Below are 13,603 nucleotides of genomic sequence, written 5' to 3' on the forward strand. Positions count from 1 at the left end.
ACAATCACTCAGAGGATTTGTTACATAAGTGCTATATTCCCGTGCATTTATCCATACACTCCTAAGAAGATTAGAGTGATTTTCTCTCTGAACCCTTGTCAGCGGGACATGATATTTCCATTTAATGACAGGTCCCATTGCCCATGTTCTGCACAATGATTGGTAAGCGCTGTCTACATGATTTTTATTAACTGCAATTTTAGCAATGTTGTCAGCTCAGAATTTTACAGAAAAAAACTGTTGTGGAAAAATATATTTCCAAAGGGTTTTATGTTTTTCTCTGGTCTGTCCTGTTCTATTTATCTGATTTTAAAAATGTGGTCAATGTGTGACAACAAACTTTTTTTTTTTAAACCTCTTTTCTATGCTAATTTAAGCACTAATTATCACAGCATGCTAACATCCTGAAACTAGCATAATGTTCATGCTGTGGCATCATCATTGCTGTTCTTGGTTTTACTTACTACATTAATGGAAAGAAAAATCTATATTTCTCCACCTCGCTCCGATTTAATGAGTCCTTTGTAATCCTGTTGTGTCACTGACGACGTTTAAGGCTTTGCATTAATCTAATAATCCGATCGACTGTAGCCTCTGCGCACATGCACGCCCACAAAAAAAACGTAGCAGAGGCCCTATTATGTTGAAATATTTATTCAAAATCAATCAAATACAAAGACGGTACAAATATGTCACATGCAAAGACCAGGCAGTGTCTTTTATAGTTAATGCCGTATATTTCCATGTATTTTACAAAGTCAGATATGAGCTAATACATTATAATACAGTAATCACATGACTCTTAAATCGCCTGCATTTGAAGGCATTGATGAGACACATAAGAATGCGCACGATCTTAGATATTTCCATGTTAATTCTAATTATTTTGAGTAGCTACAAAAGGAAATGTTCATGCATTTGAAATTCAAACGTGTCGAGCGTAGTTATAAGCTTTATATTTGATACATCCAGAACACTTTTTTTGTACACACATTGGGGGGAAAAAAAAGCTCAAATCTTATAAAAGCAGGTGTTTTAATACAACTACAGAAAAGCAACCATGCAAGCAAGCTTGTGTTAGAGCGCGATGCGACCGTGGCACGTGGTAATCGTACAAAAAAAAAGAGCGAGCTTTCGGCGTGTCATGCTAATGTGAACTTCTAATTTCTATGCATTAGATCAAACAAAATAGTACAAAAGGAAGCTGCTGCGTGAAAATATTTTACGTGAGAACCAGTGCAAGCATGAGCAATGTTAGCACTGTATCGCAAACTGCGATTTTTTTTATTTTCTTCAAACAACCGTTTCAAGAAGAGACGATGAATGTACACAATTATTGATTATTGTCTATTGCCTTTATACTAATATTAGAGCGGAGGGCTGTGTTTCCTTTGCAGTCACACAAACATACTGTACAGTATCTGTCTCAGAGGGTTAAGATGACGTGAACCTCCTCAAGGTGGCAGTGTGGCGATTATCTTCAGCCTTCTATTGTTTTCAGTTATCTACTTGCGCATTTATTTTTCTGATGACTTTTTGCTTTTACTCTGTACACTTAAAAGCGATCTGTACTTTCTATGCGTTAAATTGTCACAATGGACTTTCTTTTTTTTTTTCCAACCTTGACAGATGACAACGCCACATTAGAGATGTAAATAGACAGAGGTAATGGTTGAGATCTTAATGGGCGGATACCTTGAAGTCTGTAAGGCGTAAAATACATGAACAGCAGCGACTTTGAGGACTGAGCAATATTTACAAGAATTGTTTGTAACTGTCGCCTGTTGGAGTGATTTCTGGCTAATGCGTTAAAAAAAAGTCCCCGTCCAATCTATAAAACCTCACCTGGGGGATTTTTCCCCCACGTTTTTCTTGACCTTAAGTAGTCAGTGCTGTACTTCTACTTTTACCAGAGTCTATTTTTACACAAGCATCTGTACTTCTTGGCATAAGAACAGAGGGGTGAGCACTTTGCCACTTCGGGTTAATAGTAACCTTGGTTGTTTTCTATCATCTTCTGCTCCAGTCTCATTTTCAACTCCGAAACCAGCGCAGAGCTCATGTTGCCCTCCTTACGACGGCCCGATTTGCCCGTCTTTGAGCCTTTGGAGGCCAAGGCTCCCGATATGGTGGGGACGGCTCGGGACCTCTCGGCCGGTCTGTTGGTGGTCGGAGGCGGCGGGGGCAGACATGGGGCGCAGGGCGGAGGCGGCGGCCTCATTCTCGGGGTGCCTGCATCCTGCTCGGGGTTCCCCTCCAGATCCTCCAAGAGGAATTTCTCGGTGGGGTTGCCCAATTTGAACGCGGGCATGTTGAAGGTCCAGGGCTGCTGGCGCCTGGGTCGCCTCTTGATGATGCGGCGCGCGGGCGTAACCCTGTTTTGGGACTTGGCATTGCGCATGTACATGGCCGTGGAGATGAGAACGGTCGCCCCTACCAACAAGCTAATAATCAACGTAAGCATGCCTAACGCTTTCATGGGGTTGTCCCTACTTTTCATTAAGAAGGCCGCCATAGGCCCTTTGAGAGGAGTCTGCAAAAGAGCACAAATAGAATTGGAATCATCCGAGCATCATTTGAAGCGTGCAATAAATTGATAAGCAAAGCACAGGCGGAAGAGGCCCAAACTAGCCTACACACCATCTCTATGCCAGGGGTGTCAAACATACATCGTAAAGACTAAAACCAGATGCTATTGATGCTATATGCTATACTTTTACTAGTCTGACCCCTTGACACCAAATGAACAACATACAATGAGTTTGACACCCCTGCAGTCTGCACGCTATGATAACATGATATGTTTGTGAGTGCGTCTGAGCTTGGTGCGTTTGACTTTGGCATGGAGCTGATGAGGGATGACACATCACGAGCCAATCAGAGTACAGGAGCATGTTTGGTGTGAGAAAAAACTTGAAATTTTGTAACCCTTTCAAACATGCTCGAGTACTTTTTTCACAAAGCAAACCAAGAGACAAAGACAGCGTAACATGGAGGTATCCCTTCCCTCACTTGGGTCTGCGGATCACTTTGATATAGTTACTCTCCGGGTTGATTCTGGACTTTTTCACGGCGTTACAGTACAGGGTTGTGGATATGCAGACGGTTAGCAAAATGAGAGTCACGACAAGGCTGAGACAAATTCCGAAAACAGTCAGCGGACGCTTGCTGAGGCCCAGGAAGTATGAAACAACACGTGCCTTGACCTGAAAAGCACGATCCACAACACACAAGACCAGAAACAGACAATCACCGACATGTGGAGTGACGCAATGGAAACATACATAACCACATATAGTTGCGTCGAAATGAATGAAAAACACAAATCCTCGTACGGTGAACCCCCGCCAAGTCGCTATTTGTAGCAAGCCAGCAGTTTATAAATGCAGCCAATCTAGAGGTCGAACGGTCTTACCGCCTCTGTGATGTCGATGTTGACCACGGCGGTGGTGCTGAAAGACGGAGAACCTCGGTCCCGCGCTTGCACCACAAGCGACCACTTGCAGTCTTTCTGCATGGTGATGTTGTGCACGATCTCCATGGACTTGATGTACGGCTTCAGCTGGATCTCGCCCGTCTCGGCGTCAATGTCGAACGCGTTGTCGGGATCCGCCGTCATGATGGAGTACTCCACAACGTTGTTGGGAGACTCGGCGTCCTCGTCCACCGCCTGCCAGCGTATTGATTTTAGTTGTCTTGCTAACTCAGCTTGTCCATTTGTAACATCTATGTTAGAATTGTTTTCATTGTACACAACAAAACACTCAAATGAATTGAAAAAATCGATTTATCGCCCAGCCCTAGTTTGCCGTATTTCTTTTGGCTCAAACCCATCAAAATCCTTCTAAGAACCGACTCTCGACATCACACACCTCCACTTTGACAGGCGTTCCGATGATCATAGTCTTCTCCAGTAGGGGGTCGCCAAATTCGGGCGAGTGGTCGTTCATGTCCAGCACGGTGACGAAGACCTCGGCCAGGCTGTACTTTCCCTCCGAGTCTTGCGCTTTAACGTAGAAGTTAAACTTAGAGCGAACCTCGGCGTCCAGGGTTGTCCACGGCTGCGTGGAAATCAGGCCCGTCGACGGGTGGATGGAAAACCTATGAAATAACAACCAGATCATGACTACTTTTTTTAGAAACTAGAAATGTGGATTTTGTGTGAAATTGGAGTACAAGTTTTCAAAAAAAAAAATGCAAATAAAAATACGAGTATTAACGTGAATGTTCCTATCTCAGCAATGACATCAATAACAAATTGCTCCAATGTCTGTGTTAGATTATTAGTCCTACAGGTCATGGCAATCTGCAAAGGTTAAATCGGACCAGCTGACTCTTCTTATTTGCTGTTGTTTTTCTTGTTTTCCAAGAAAATTAAAAAAATGACTTAAGCAATTATGCTATGCTAGTATGCTATTAGACATATTATACTTCATCAAATAACAGCGGATAAATTCCATCCCCCAAAATATGTTTCAACACCAGGCTTACTGCCATTTTATTCACTGTGATAACTCACAAGTCAATTGCAAACTGCTAACTTTCACACAATTAACTCAGGTGGCCGCCCGCAGAGGAGCATAAATTTGCACTTTCCCTTCGTCACGCGTGCTTTCTCGCCTCGCCTCACTGCCATGTCCCGGGCTGCAGCTGTCACTGTGTATGTTAATTGGCTCTTCCCACGACTATTTTTAACTCTCCGATCCAATTAGGAGATGAGCTGGAATCTTGCAGCCATCTTGAGGGCGAGGCTGTTTGTGTGGCGTGGTGGCTAAATAAACCAGTTTTGGCTTCTCTTCTTTATTTGCGAAGCTATTTGTGGATCAGGACCTCCTCTTCCAGCCTGAAGAAGAGGTTAAACATCTAATCTAGTGTTTACTTACAAATCTGATCCTGATCCATAAATAGTGTATTTGACTTCGCCCCAGGGTCCTGAATCGGGATCGTTTGCCTGGCAGAAGAAGCAGGGACAAAATAGTGGACAGAATTTAAATACAGTAGCTTGTGAATCTTAAGTTAGTGCTTGCGATGGTGTTTAGATCAGCAAAGAAGCGGACTCACTGTAACGGTAGAAACACTGGTGCCCCCGGGCGAGTTCTCGGCGACCCTGGCGATGTAATACTCCGACGTGAATTTGGGGGTGTTGTCATTAGTGTCCAGGAGGTTGATCACAATGTCCGCCGTTGCACTGAAGCGCTCGGGAGTGTCGAGCTCCACTGCCAACAACTGTAATAATTGTAATTAATTTTATTTATAGACACATGTGTATGACTTTACTGACCAAAACAATAATGCAGGGGGGAAAAAAAATCTTAATTTCAGTACCAACCTTAAACGAGAGGGTCGGCCCCTTTTCGTAATCGATGCCAGATGTGTCCTCCACGATGATGGTCACCTGGGCTTCGTTCAGGACCGTCTGCGGTACCACTCGGAGAACTCTGCTTGGTCCCACCAGCCTCAGTTTAAACTTCGCATTTGCTCCCTTGGAAATAAAAATGACTGTAAATTAAATATTTAAAAAATACACGTGTAAGTGTTTTTATTATATCTATATAGCATTACAGTAAGTGTACAGTACAAACTCATAAGAAACAATCGCTTAAAAAGGCTTTAACATGGGAAAACACAAGTATTGGGACCATATGGACTATAAAAGCATTTATCAAAATCAGAAGTATTAACAGACCGGTAAAGTTTGCGGCACGGCGAACGTACTTGATCAGAATCGTTGACGGTGATCTTGAATCCGCGCAGGATCTCCCCCGAGGGAGGGTGCTCGTACATGGTGACCTCGAACTTGCTCTGCGGCCCGTTCTCGCCGTAAAAAGTGGGCGGGTGGTTGTTGAGGTCTACTACTCGTACCATCACCACCGCCGTGTCGTAGTCCTGCAGCATATCCTCGGCTCCCACCTCAGATGCCTGGTTGGGGACATTACACGGGTACACGCATACAGACTAAGAACCGAATCGTCCGCCACATTTTCAGAAGCGCTTATCCAGGGCACGCACAAACTCAAGTACAAGGAGAGCATGCAAACTCCACACAGGAAGGCTCAGAGTCAAACCCTGAACCTCAAAAACTGTATGACAGAAATGATAACCACAAGTCTACTGAGCTTCCGAGCAAAAACATGCCTAAGCTAAAAGTGCTACCTTGACTTTAATTTCATAGAGTTCGTTTTTGAGCAGGGAGGGGTGGGTCGTCAAGGTGATGCATCCACTGGTGCTGTTGATGTCGAAGACACCATCACTTCCTGTAAGAGAAAGTCTTTGTGTTATTGTGCCTAGACATACTTTACCCCCCGTGGGTTTAGAGTGATCCCAGTGGACGCTGGTTTGTTTTTTTGTAATTGTCTTACCATCAATGATAGAATAATAAATGGAGTTGGGATTGCCTTGATCGCCATCTCTGGCACACACGGTGAATATCTCCGAGCCCTAAATGACGAAAGCTGTGTTAAACTTGCGCATGCATTATTATGGGACGGGGTGGTGAATCGGCGGACAACTTACAGGAACGGAGACTTCGTAGATGTAACCAAAGTACGGCGTTCCTACGAAAGACGGAGGCATGTCTTGGGCATCGAGGACGTTGACCGTTATGGTGGCTGTGGAAGTCAAAACCTGATGTTTGCCCTTGTATTTCCCTCCTCCGTCCTGAGGAAAAAAAGACGCAAGTCTAAGGAGAGTGTCCGTAAAAAAGCCTACACAACGTGCAGACTCTACACAGGAAGGGAATAGCCCAGATTTGAACCGCAAAACTAAAAGCTGTCAAGCAGACGTGCTGACCACTCACGTATCCAGACTTTTTAGAACACTCTCTACTGTGTTTTGTACACTATCAACAAACGTGCCAAATTGAGCCTGGATAACTGGAACTGGATCAGGATTGTTGCTATCTCCGCAATCCTCCTTACGGCCAATTAGAATACAATAGTGGTGGTTAATGACAAAGTGAATTCATCAGCTGTATTACCAATGAGACTGATATTTGATCCCTGACTAAACTTGCTGAGTCAGGCAGGACTTCAGACCTTAATGGCCACACGTTGTCCCTAAAATTTTAGACTTTTAGACCCTGTGCTCCGTAGAAAAGTCTGGAGCCCCCGGAATTGTCTTTTGTTTGGATTGTGCCTATCAATCTCTTTGGGTCTGCAAACTTTCAGATCTCTCACCTTGGCGACCACCGTCACAAAGTGCGTGGGCGTGGTCTCGTAGTCCAGCCACTCGCCCGGTTTCACCCGCAGGATCCCGCTATGGGCGTCGATGGTGAATTTAGAGAACGGCGTGGGCTGATGACAGAGATGTCACACAAGGGGGGTTCAAATTCTGGTTACTCTGATCGGCGACAAAACGGACGGACATTTGTCAGGTTGGAACAGAGCGAACATAAGCCCTTATTAAGCTCTCAATGCGTTGCTCAAAATGTAATTAAAAATTAATCCACTGAAGTCACACTTTTCCAGACTGCTCGTTTGGTATGAGATTAATCTTTTCCCTCCACACGCTATTCCATCACTCAAATGACCTTTTGTTGTTGTTGTTGTTGTTATTCCCTTCCCGATAGCTGCCTGGTAATGTCCGCTGATAATTTTGCAAATTCTTAGAGAAGAGAAATGCGCCATGCTTTGAAACCAAAACCATACATTTTCAACACCAACAAAGTAGTACCAGGCCATGCTGAATCAGGATTACATCCTTTCCAAAAACATACTCCCCCAACGCCCCCGTGTCCACCCAGTGACATTCCTAGAGACCCCCATACCACTTTAGTCCCAACTCAGGACTTCTTACCAACTGGACAAACTCAGAAACCGTCATTAGATGCATGGATCACCTCAACAGTGGCTGCCTTTCTAACGTTAGATCCTGATGCTTATTCAAGTAAAAACATAACTTTCCGAGTTCTTAGTGTATGGAATTTAAACAGGAAGTGAGCTGGAGCCTAACCCAGGTGACTCTCAAGCGTCGGGGGGGAGCAGAAAACCTTAGTGCCCCCCACACCACCACCACCCTGACTAGAGACTGGGAAATCTAACTGTAACCCTATGCTTCCCCCGCAAAGAAAAAGGAAGAAAGTAGCAGGACAAAAGCCTTTGAAAATGGATATTCAGAGCAGCTTTGGATTTCTTCAAATTCAAATGCAGAAATAAATCCCACTTCACACTCAGTATCATCAAGCTGTGGGCTGAAATGTAACAGCTCCGCAACGGTGCATCATCTGCATAATACTAAAAGCTGGAAGTTCACCTGCAGGGAATAGGAGACGCTGCCTCCTGAGCCCATATCTTTATCCCGCGCCTGGACTCTGTAGATGCTGCTGCCAGCCACGACATCCTGGAAAAGAGCAAAACAAGACCATCAAAGGGTTTTTTTCTTATCATTTTTTTTTTTTGGGGGTTGTGCCAGCAGACCTTTTTTAAGCATGTCACCACCACTTCCAGGTGGCAGAAGAAGATGACACTTTCCACAATGAAACAAACAGTTCTACGTCATTTGAGCAAGGCCTTGTGATTAGGAAAATAGGGTAAATGACTTCAATGAAGATGTTGGCCTTTGTTAGGAGATTATCTTTGTCTTCCGCGTGTTCGTCGTTGTTCGGGTAGAGAGAATGTTGATTTTCTGAATACAGACTGGAGATCGGCGAACAGGTCCTTCGAAGGATTTATTTTACAGAATATTCCGGACACAAGCAAGTTTACAGACAAATGGCTGCATTCCTCTCGCAAGCGTGTAGTTACAGCGGACTCACAGCATTCTTATACAGCATTCTTATACAGCATTCTTATACTATCCGCGTGTTCGTTGTTGTTCGGGTAGAGAGAATGTTGATTTTCTGAATACAGACTGGAGATCGGCGAACAGGTCCTTCGAAGGATTTATTTTACAGAATATTCCGGACACAAGCAAGTTTACAGACAAATGGCTGCAGTTCGTCTCGCAAGCGTGTAGTTACAGCGGACTCACAGCATTCTTATACTATCTTGAAAAGCAGTATTCCAAACCCCCAAGACCCTCTTCACCTTCAAGACCGAATGTGTGAAGTGCCAGTCAAAAAGAAGATGCTATGTGAGGTCAATTGCTTGGAAGAGCAAAAGTTGAGCCACTACACCACTAGGGTGTCTCGCCATCGTTTCTGTACAACTAGTTATGACACCCAATCAATTTATCTTCCTCACCCACAGGTTCCACTGGATTAATTTTGTTGGAAGATTATCTGGTGGCACAGTCTCAAACAAAACAAGCTGTTGTCATTGTTTCAGTTCAACCCTACCTCTGGGATATCGACGATAAAAGGCAAGTTTTGAAACTCAGGAGGTTCGTCGTTGGCGTCGGTGACAAACACTCTCACATTTTCAACCACCTGAAAACAAAACACAAGACTCTACGAGAATCTGAGGACTTTGAGTGACTCGTAATCTGCCATGTTGCTTACTTACTTTATTACGCCCATCAGTGATGCTAACAAGCGCATAAATCTCGTCTTGTTTCTACAAAAAGACAAAAAAAAAAAAAGTCACTTGCAGCAAACTTCCCGAGAGCCGAGGGGTAACAAATTTACCTCTCGATCCAGCTCCAGAACGAGGGTCACGTTTCCGGACTTGGGATCAACCTGGAAATACTCTTTGGAGCCCGTTTGGAACGTCAGACCGTATCGTATGGGATCCCCCTCGGGATCGGTACCATTGAGGACATATATTTGCGTTCCTGGATGGGATCATTGAAAATAAATTTGAATGCACTGTGGAGCAGCCAAATATTCGGATACAGTCTTTATGCATCTGTGCAGGTCAGAGAGTACGGGAATAAGATGGCGGTGGATAATAGCGATTAGCCTTACTAGCTTTGGCTATTCAGATCGTAACATATTCGCACCAGCGAGACCGCAGGACTGCCGGCAAGGTATCGGGCAACAACAAGAACTATAGCCGCTACTTAATTCACGTTCTTGTCTGTTCTTGCGATCTCGTGAAACGCAATCTGTCGTGGCCCGAGTCCTGTTCCAATTGAAATGTACGCATAGACCAAGCCAGGTTGTTGTTCTTGTCTGCTAGCTTAAGCCAAGGATCCATTTGGTTGGTGCGTTGCCAAGACTTAGCTGAGAAAATAATCAAGATGAATTTCGTGCTGTTATTTTATTTTATTTGATCATTTTACAGAAATAAGGTTACAGGTGCAGAGCTGTTCCTGCTACAAAGAGACGAGCGTTCTTAGGAAGTATTTTCTTAGGAAGGAACTCTTGGTGGACTCTTTACCACACTGTGGAAACACTCGCAATACTCTGCTAGAATAGATATAATAGTGCGAGAGTTACTTTACCAAAAATGAGATGATCGTTCACGTCTTTCCTTAAATACAATCAAAGAAACTAAAACTTCAGGAAAGTGGTGGGTTTTATTTGTTTCGGTGCCCGTCTGTCAAAAAATGTCTTTATGTGACATCATCGATTAATCAACTTTGACTTTTTCTCCAGAAAACAAAACAAAACAACTTTGACTTTTTCATCACGTTGTAGTCTACTAAGAGAAATCATTAGTAATCACACGTTCCACCGTGTCACCGCGTCACAATGCATACAGTAAACTGTATTATCCACACAGCTTCCCGATGGTATTGCAAAAATAAAATGACGTTAAAGGAAAGCAAAAACTAATCAAATGAAGCAGAAAATTCATCTCGTACCGACTGGTGTGTCCTCAGAGATGCTGAACAAATCCATATTCCCATTTGTACTGCTGGGTCCATTGTCGTAGAAATATGGAGCATAGTCCGATTGTCCTTAATTGGAAAACCCAAAGGAGCAAAAGAAATTAGCAACAAATACGTACACCGATAATCTTTTGGTTTGTTTTTAACAGTAACTTACTTGCTAGAAACAAGGCAGGAGGCGAAAGCAGTTGTGATTAAAAAAATAATAAAAAAAGGGGGACATTTCATTAATGTGAAATGATGCTTTTGATTTAATCAGAATGCAACAAAAACCTATTTCGATACAGAAGAGCTGCGCACTAAAGGTGGTCCGTCCCGGGAGGGATTAAGCGCCATAATCGCAGCCTTATCCACGCGCAAAGACGCTAAAAGAAAACAAACCTTACCCGAGCTGAAGTGCAGAAGGAGGACAAACGTGAAAACCGACGTTTTCGTCTCTTTCTTCATCCTGGTGGGGTGTCGACGAGGCCCCGCTGGCTCATGTGGAAGGTTTCTCGGGGGCGGGGGTGTGGGGGGGGGCGGCGGACAGTCGGGCGGCGAGCTTGTGTGACCTTCTTCAGGCGGCTCAGAAAGCGAAGGAGAGGCTGGCACTTGCGAGGCGCTAATCCAGTGACGCATCCCTTCCCTCCGCATACATCTTCCCACTACGCTGCCGGCGCCTGCTTTGAGTTCACGCAACAGCTCGCACCTTTGCATGTGAGCAAAAAAAAACTCAATGATACCGTGTGCCACCATTTTTTTTTTTTTCAAAATACTTTTAGACCTTCCACGCGTTTTCAGCTGGGGCTGTCACTATGGAATATTTTGAGTATAGATTATGCTTGTTGATGATTCCATCGATTAATCAAATATATAGAAAGTAAAGGGGGAAACCCTGCGAATGGCTCCAAACGATCACTCGATTATTAAAATTGTCGATTAATTTGATAATCGATTTAGTTGGTGATTTATTTTGGCAACACTACTTTTACCACATGTAAACATATTAAAACCTTTTTTTTTTTTTTTTTTTTAAAGACAATGTAAATAAAAAATTACAAGCACAAAATAAAAAAGCGGTTCTCAAACTTTTTATACGAAGCAGCCCCTATATGCAAAAATACTGAAATTGAAAGTTAAATAAAACTGAACTAAACACTCTAAATTAGGGGTACCCAAGTTCGGACCTCGAGAGCCCCATATCCGGCCTATTTTCTATGTTTCTCTCCATTATCACACCAGATTGATGATCAGGACCGTTATCAGGCATGATTTTGGTCTATATAGCAGATATAAAAAGTCTACACACCCCTGATCAAATGGCAGAATTTGTAGTATGTTTAAAAAAAAGGATCAACCAAGGTAAATTACAAATGTTTTTATGGGACCTACAACTCAATTGGAAAAATAAAATCAGGGTGTACCCGGTAAAAAAAAAAAATGGACGGATGGTTGTTCTATCTATGCTAGTGTCGTATAGTTACAGGCAAAAAACAATTCCACAAGTTCCCACTAGATGGCAGAAGTTCCATTTACAAACCAGAATCCAGTATCTTTTTCAGCCAAACAAGATTCACACTTGAATAAGTACATTTCTATGTAAATTAAGAATAGATCATCTCAAATGCATGCATAAAATCCTTTTATTATTATTGTTTTTTTGGGGGTGGACCGTTTGCCGAGGGTTTTAAAGCCATGAGTCGATCCAGTGGCCTATAAGCCTCAGGCTGCTCTCTTGGCAGCTCGACAGTCGCGCTGATACACTTTAGCTGCCATCGACGCTCACTTTGCCGCCTTAAGTCGCAAAACTTTTCCTGCAAAGCTTTTGCAACGTTTATTATCTTTTTCAATTTGAGCGGAACCTTCTTAGCACAAAGTGTGTCAGCGTAGAGGAAATTGATAACTAATCCCTCACATAGCCGTAAAAATGTATTTGGAGGGGATGCAGCAGGAAAAAGAAGTAAGGAAACAAAAATGTGACATGAATTGACATTTTATTGGTTGATGTCACATTTAATGGGCTTCATTTACATGCAAATGTTGATTGCGTGTGCAGTTTTTTTTTTTTTCTTTTTTTTTTCCCAGAAGAAAAAAAAAAAGATGTGTGCAGTTTTAACACCCAGGCACGATGTTAACGAGTTGAATTGGTGTCAGGCAGGGTTGACAGTTTGCAAGTGCGGAATAAAAATAGCGTTTGACGCTCGGTGATGTCAGCCAATCAGAATGCAGGATCATTCAGGATTGGAAGCAGACGATGTGTCTAAAAATGGCGATAGATACATTTAATAGACAGCCCAACTTTTTACATTGCGTATTTTTATTATTTTGTTGCATGATTTTGATTTTCTTAATTATTTTAATAGTAAAATGTTTCTGCCATCATCCCTATAGGCAAATTCCATTTTTTAACTCATTCACTGCCATTGACGACTATAGACGTCAAAAATTCATGTGAACTATTTTTTAGTTTACCTTTTGTTTTCATTTCATTTTTTTTTTTTTAAGAATACCTAGATTTTTTTATTGTACATTTATAATAGATATAAAATATTAATGCGATTAATTACGATTAAACGGCCCTTATTTTTTTTACATTTTTATTAGGCCCGTCAGGCGATTAATTTTTTTTATTGTAATTAATCACATGACTTCACTTGTTAACTAACAATTAATCACAAATTTTATATGTTCCAAATTCTCATACTCTTGTTAGCAGAAGTAGAAAATGTTAAACTAATAGAAGTAGTTCAAATTAATTCTTGACGTCTATAGCCGTCAATGGCAGTGAATGAGTTAATCACAAATTTTATCTGTTCTAAATGTACAATATTTTTTTTGTTCAAATTAATTCTTGACGTCAATAGCTGTCAATGGCAGTGAATGAATTAATTGTTTTGTTTGTTTGTTTTTTGTA

General features: G+C 42.5%; 1 protein-coding gene across 2 annotated transcripts; it reads right to left on the reverse strand.

The window, feature by feature from the left end:
* Positions 1-638: 638 nt before the first annotated feature.
* On the reverse strand, positions 639-11,349 carry LOC144038219 (cadherin-related family member 1a). Of its 2 annotated transcripts, XM_077550497.1 has the most exons (18): positions 11,097-11,349; positions 10,684-10,779; positions 9,563-9,708; positions 9,441-9,491; positions 9,275-9,364; positions 8,251-8,337; positions 7,176-7,292; positions 6,514-6,657; positions 6,360-6,438; positions 6,154-6,254; positions 5,716-5,919; positions 5,330-5,482; positions 5,062-5,226; positions 4,884-4,951; positions 3,873-4,101; positions 3,416-3,670; positions 3,013-3,206; positions 2,350-2,533 (listed from the first exon to the last, which is right to left on the reverse strand). In XM_077550497.1, exons 1-18 carry the CDS (start codon positions 11,341-11,343, stop codon positions 2,500-2,502), a joined length of 2,460 nt encoding a protein of 819 aa, XP_077406623.1. In that variant the 5' UTR covers positions 11,344-11,349; the 3' UTR covers positions 2,350-2,499. The 2 variants fall into 2 exon arrangements, with proteins under 2 accessions (XP_077406622.1, XP_077406623.1); XM_077550496.1 differs by lacking the exon at positions 3,013-3,206 and having other exon boundaries at positions 639-2,533.
* Positions 11,350-13,603: the final 2,254 nt, after the last annotated feature.

This window comes from Vanacampus margaritifer, chromosome 18 (assembly GCF_051991255.1).
Source record: "Vanacampus margaritifer isolate UIUO_Vmar chromosome 18, RoL_Vmar_1.0, whole genome shotgun sequence".
Taxonomy (NCBI): domain Eukaryota; kingdom Metazoa; phylum Chordata; class Actinopteri; order Syngnathiformes; family Syngnathidae; genus Vanacampus; species Vanacampus margaritifer.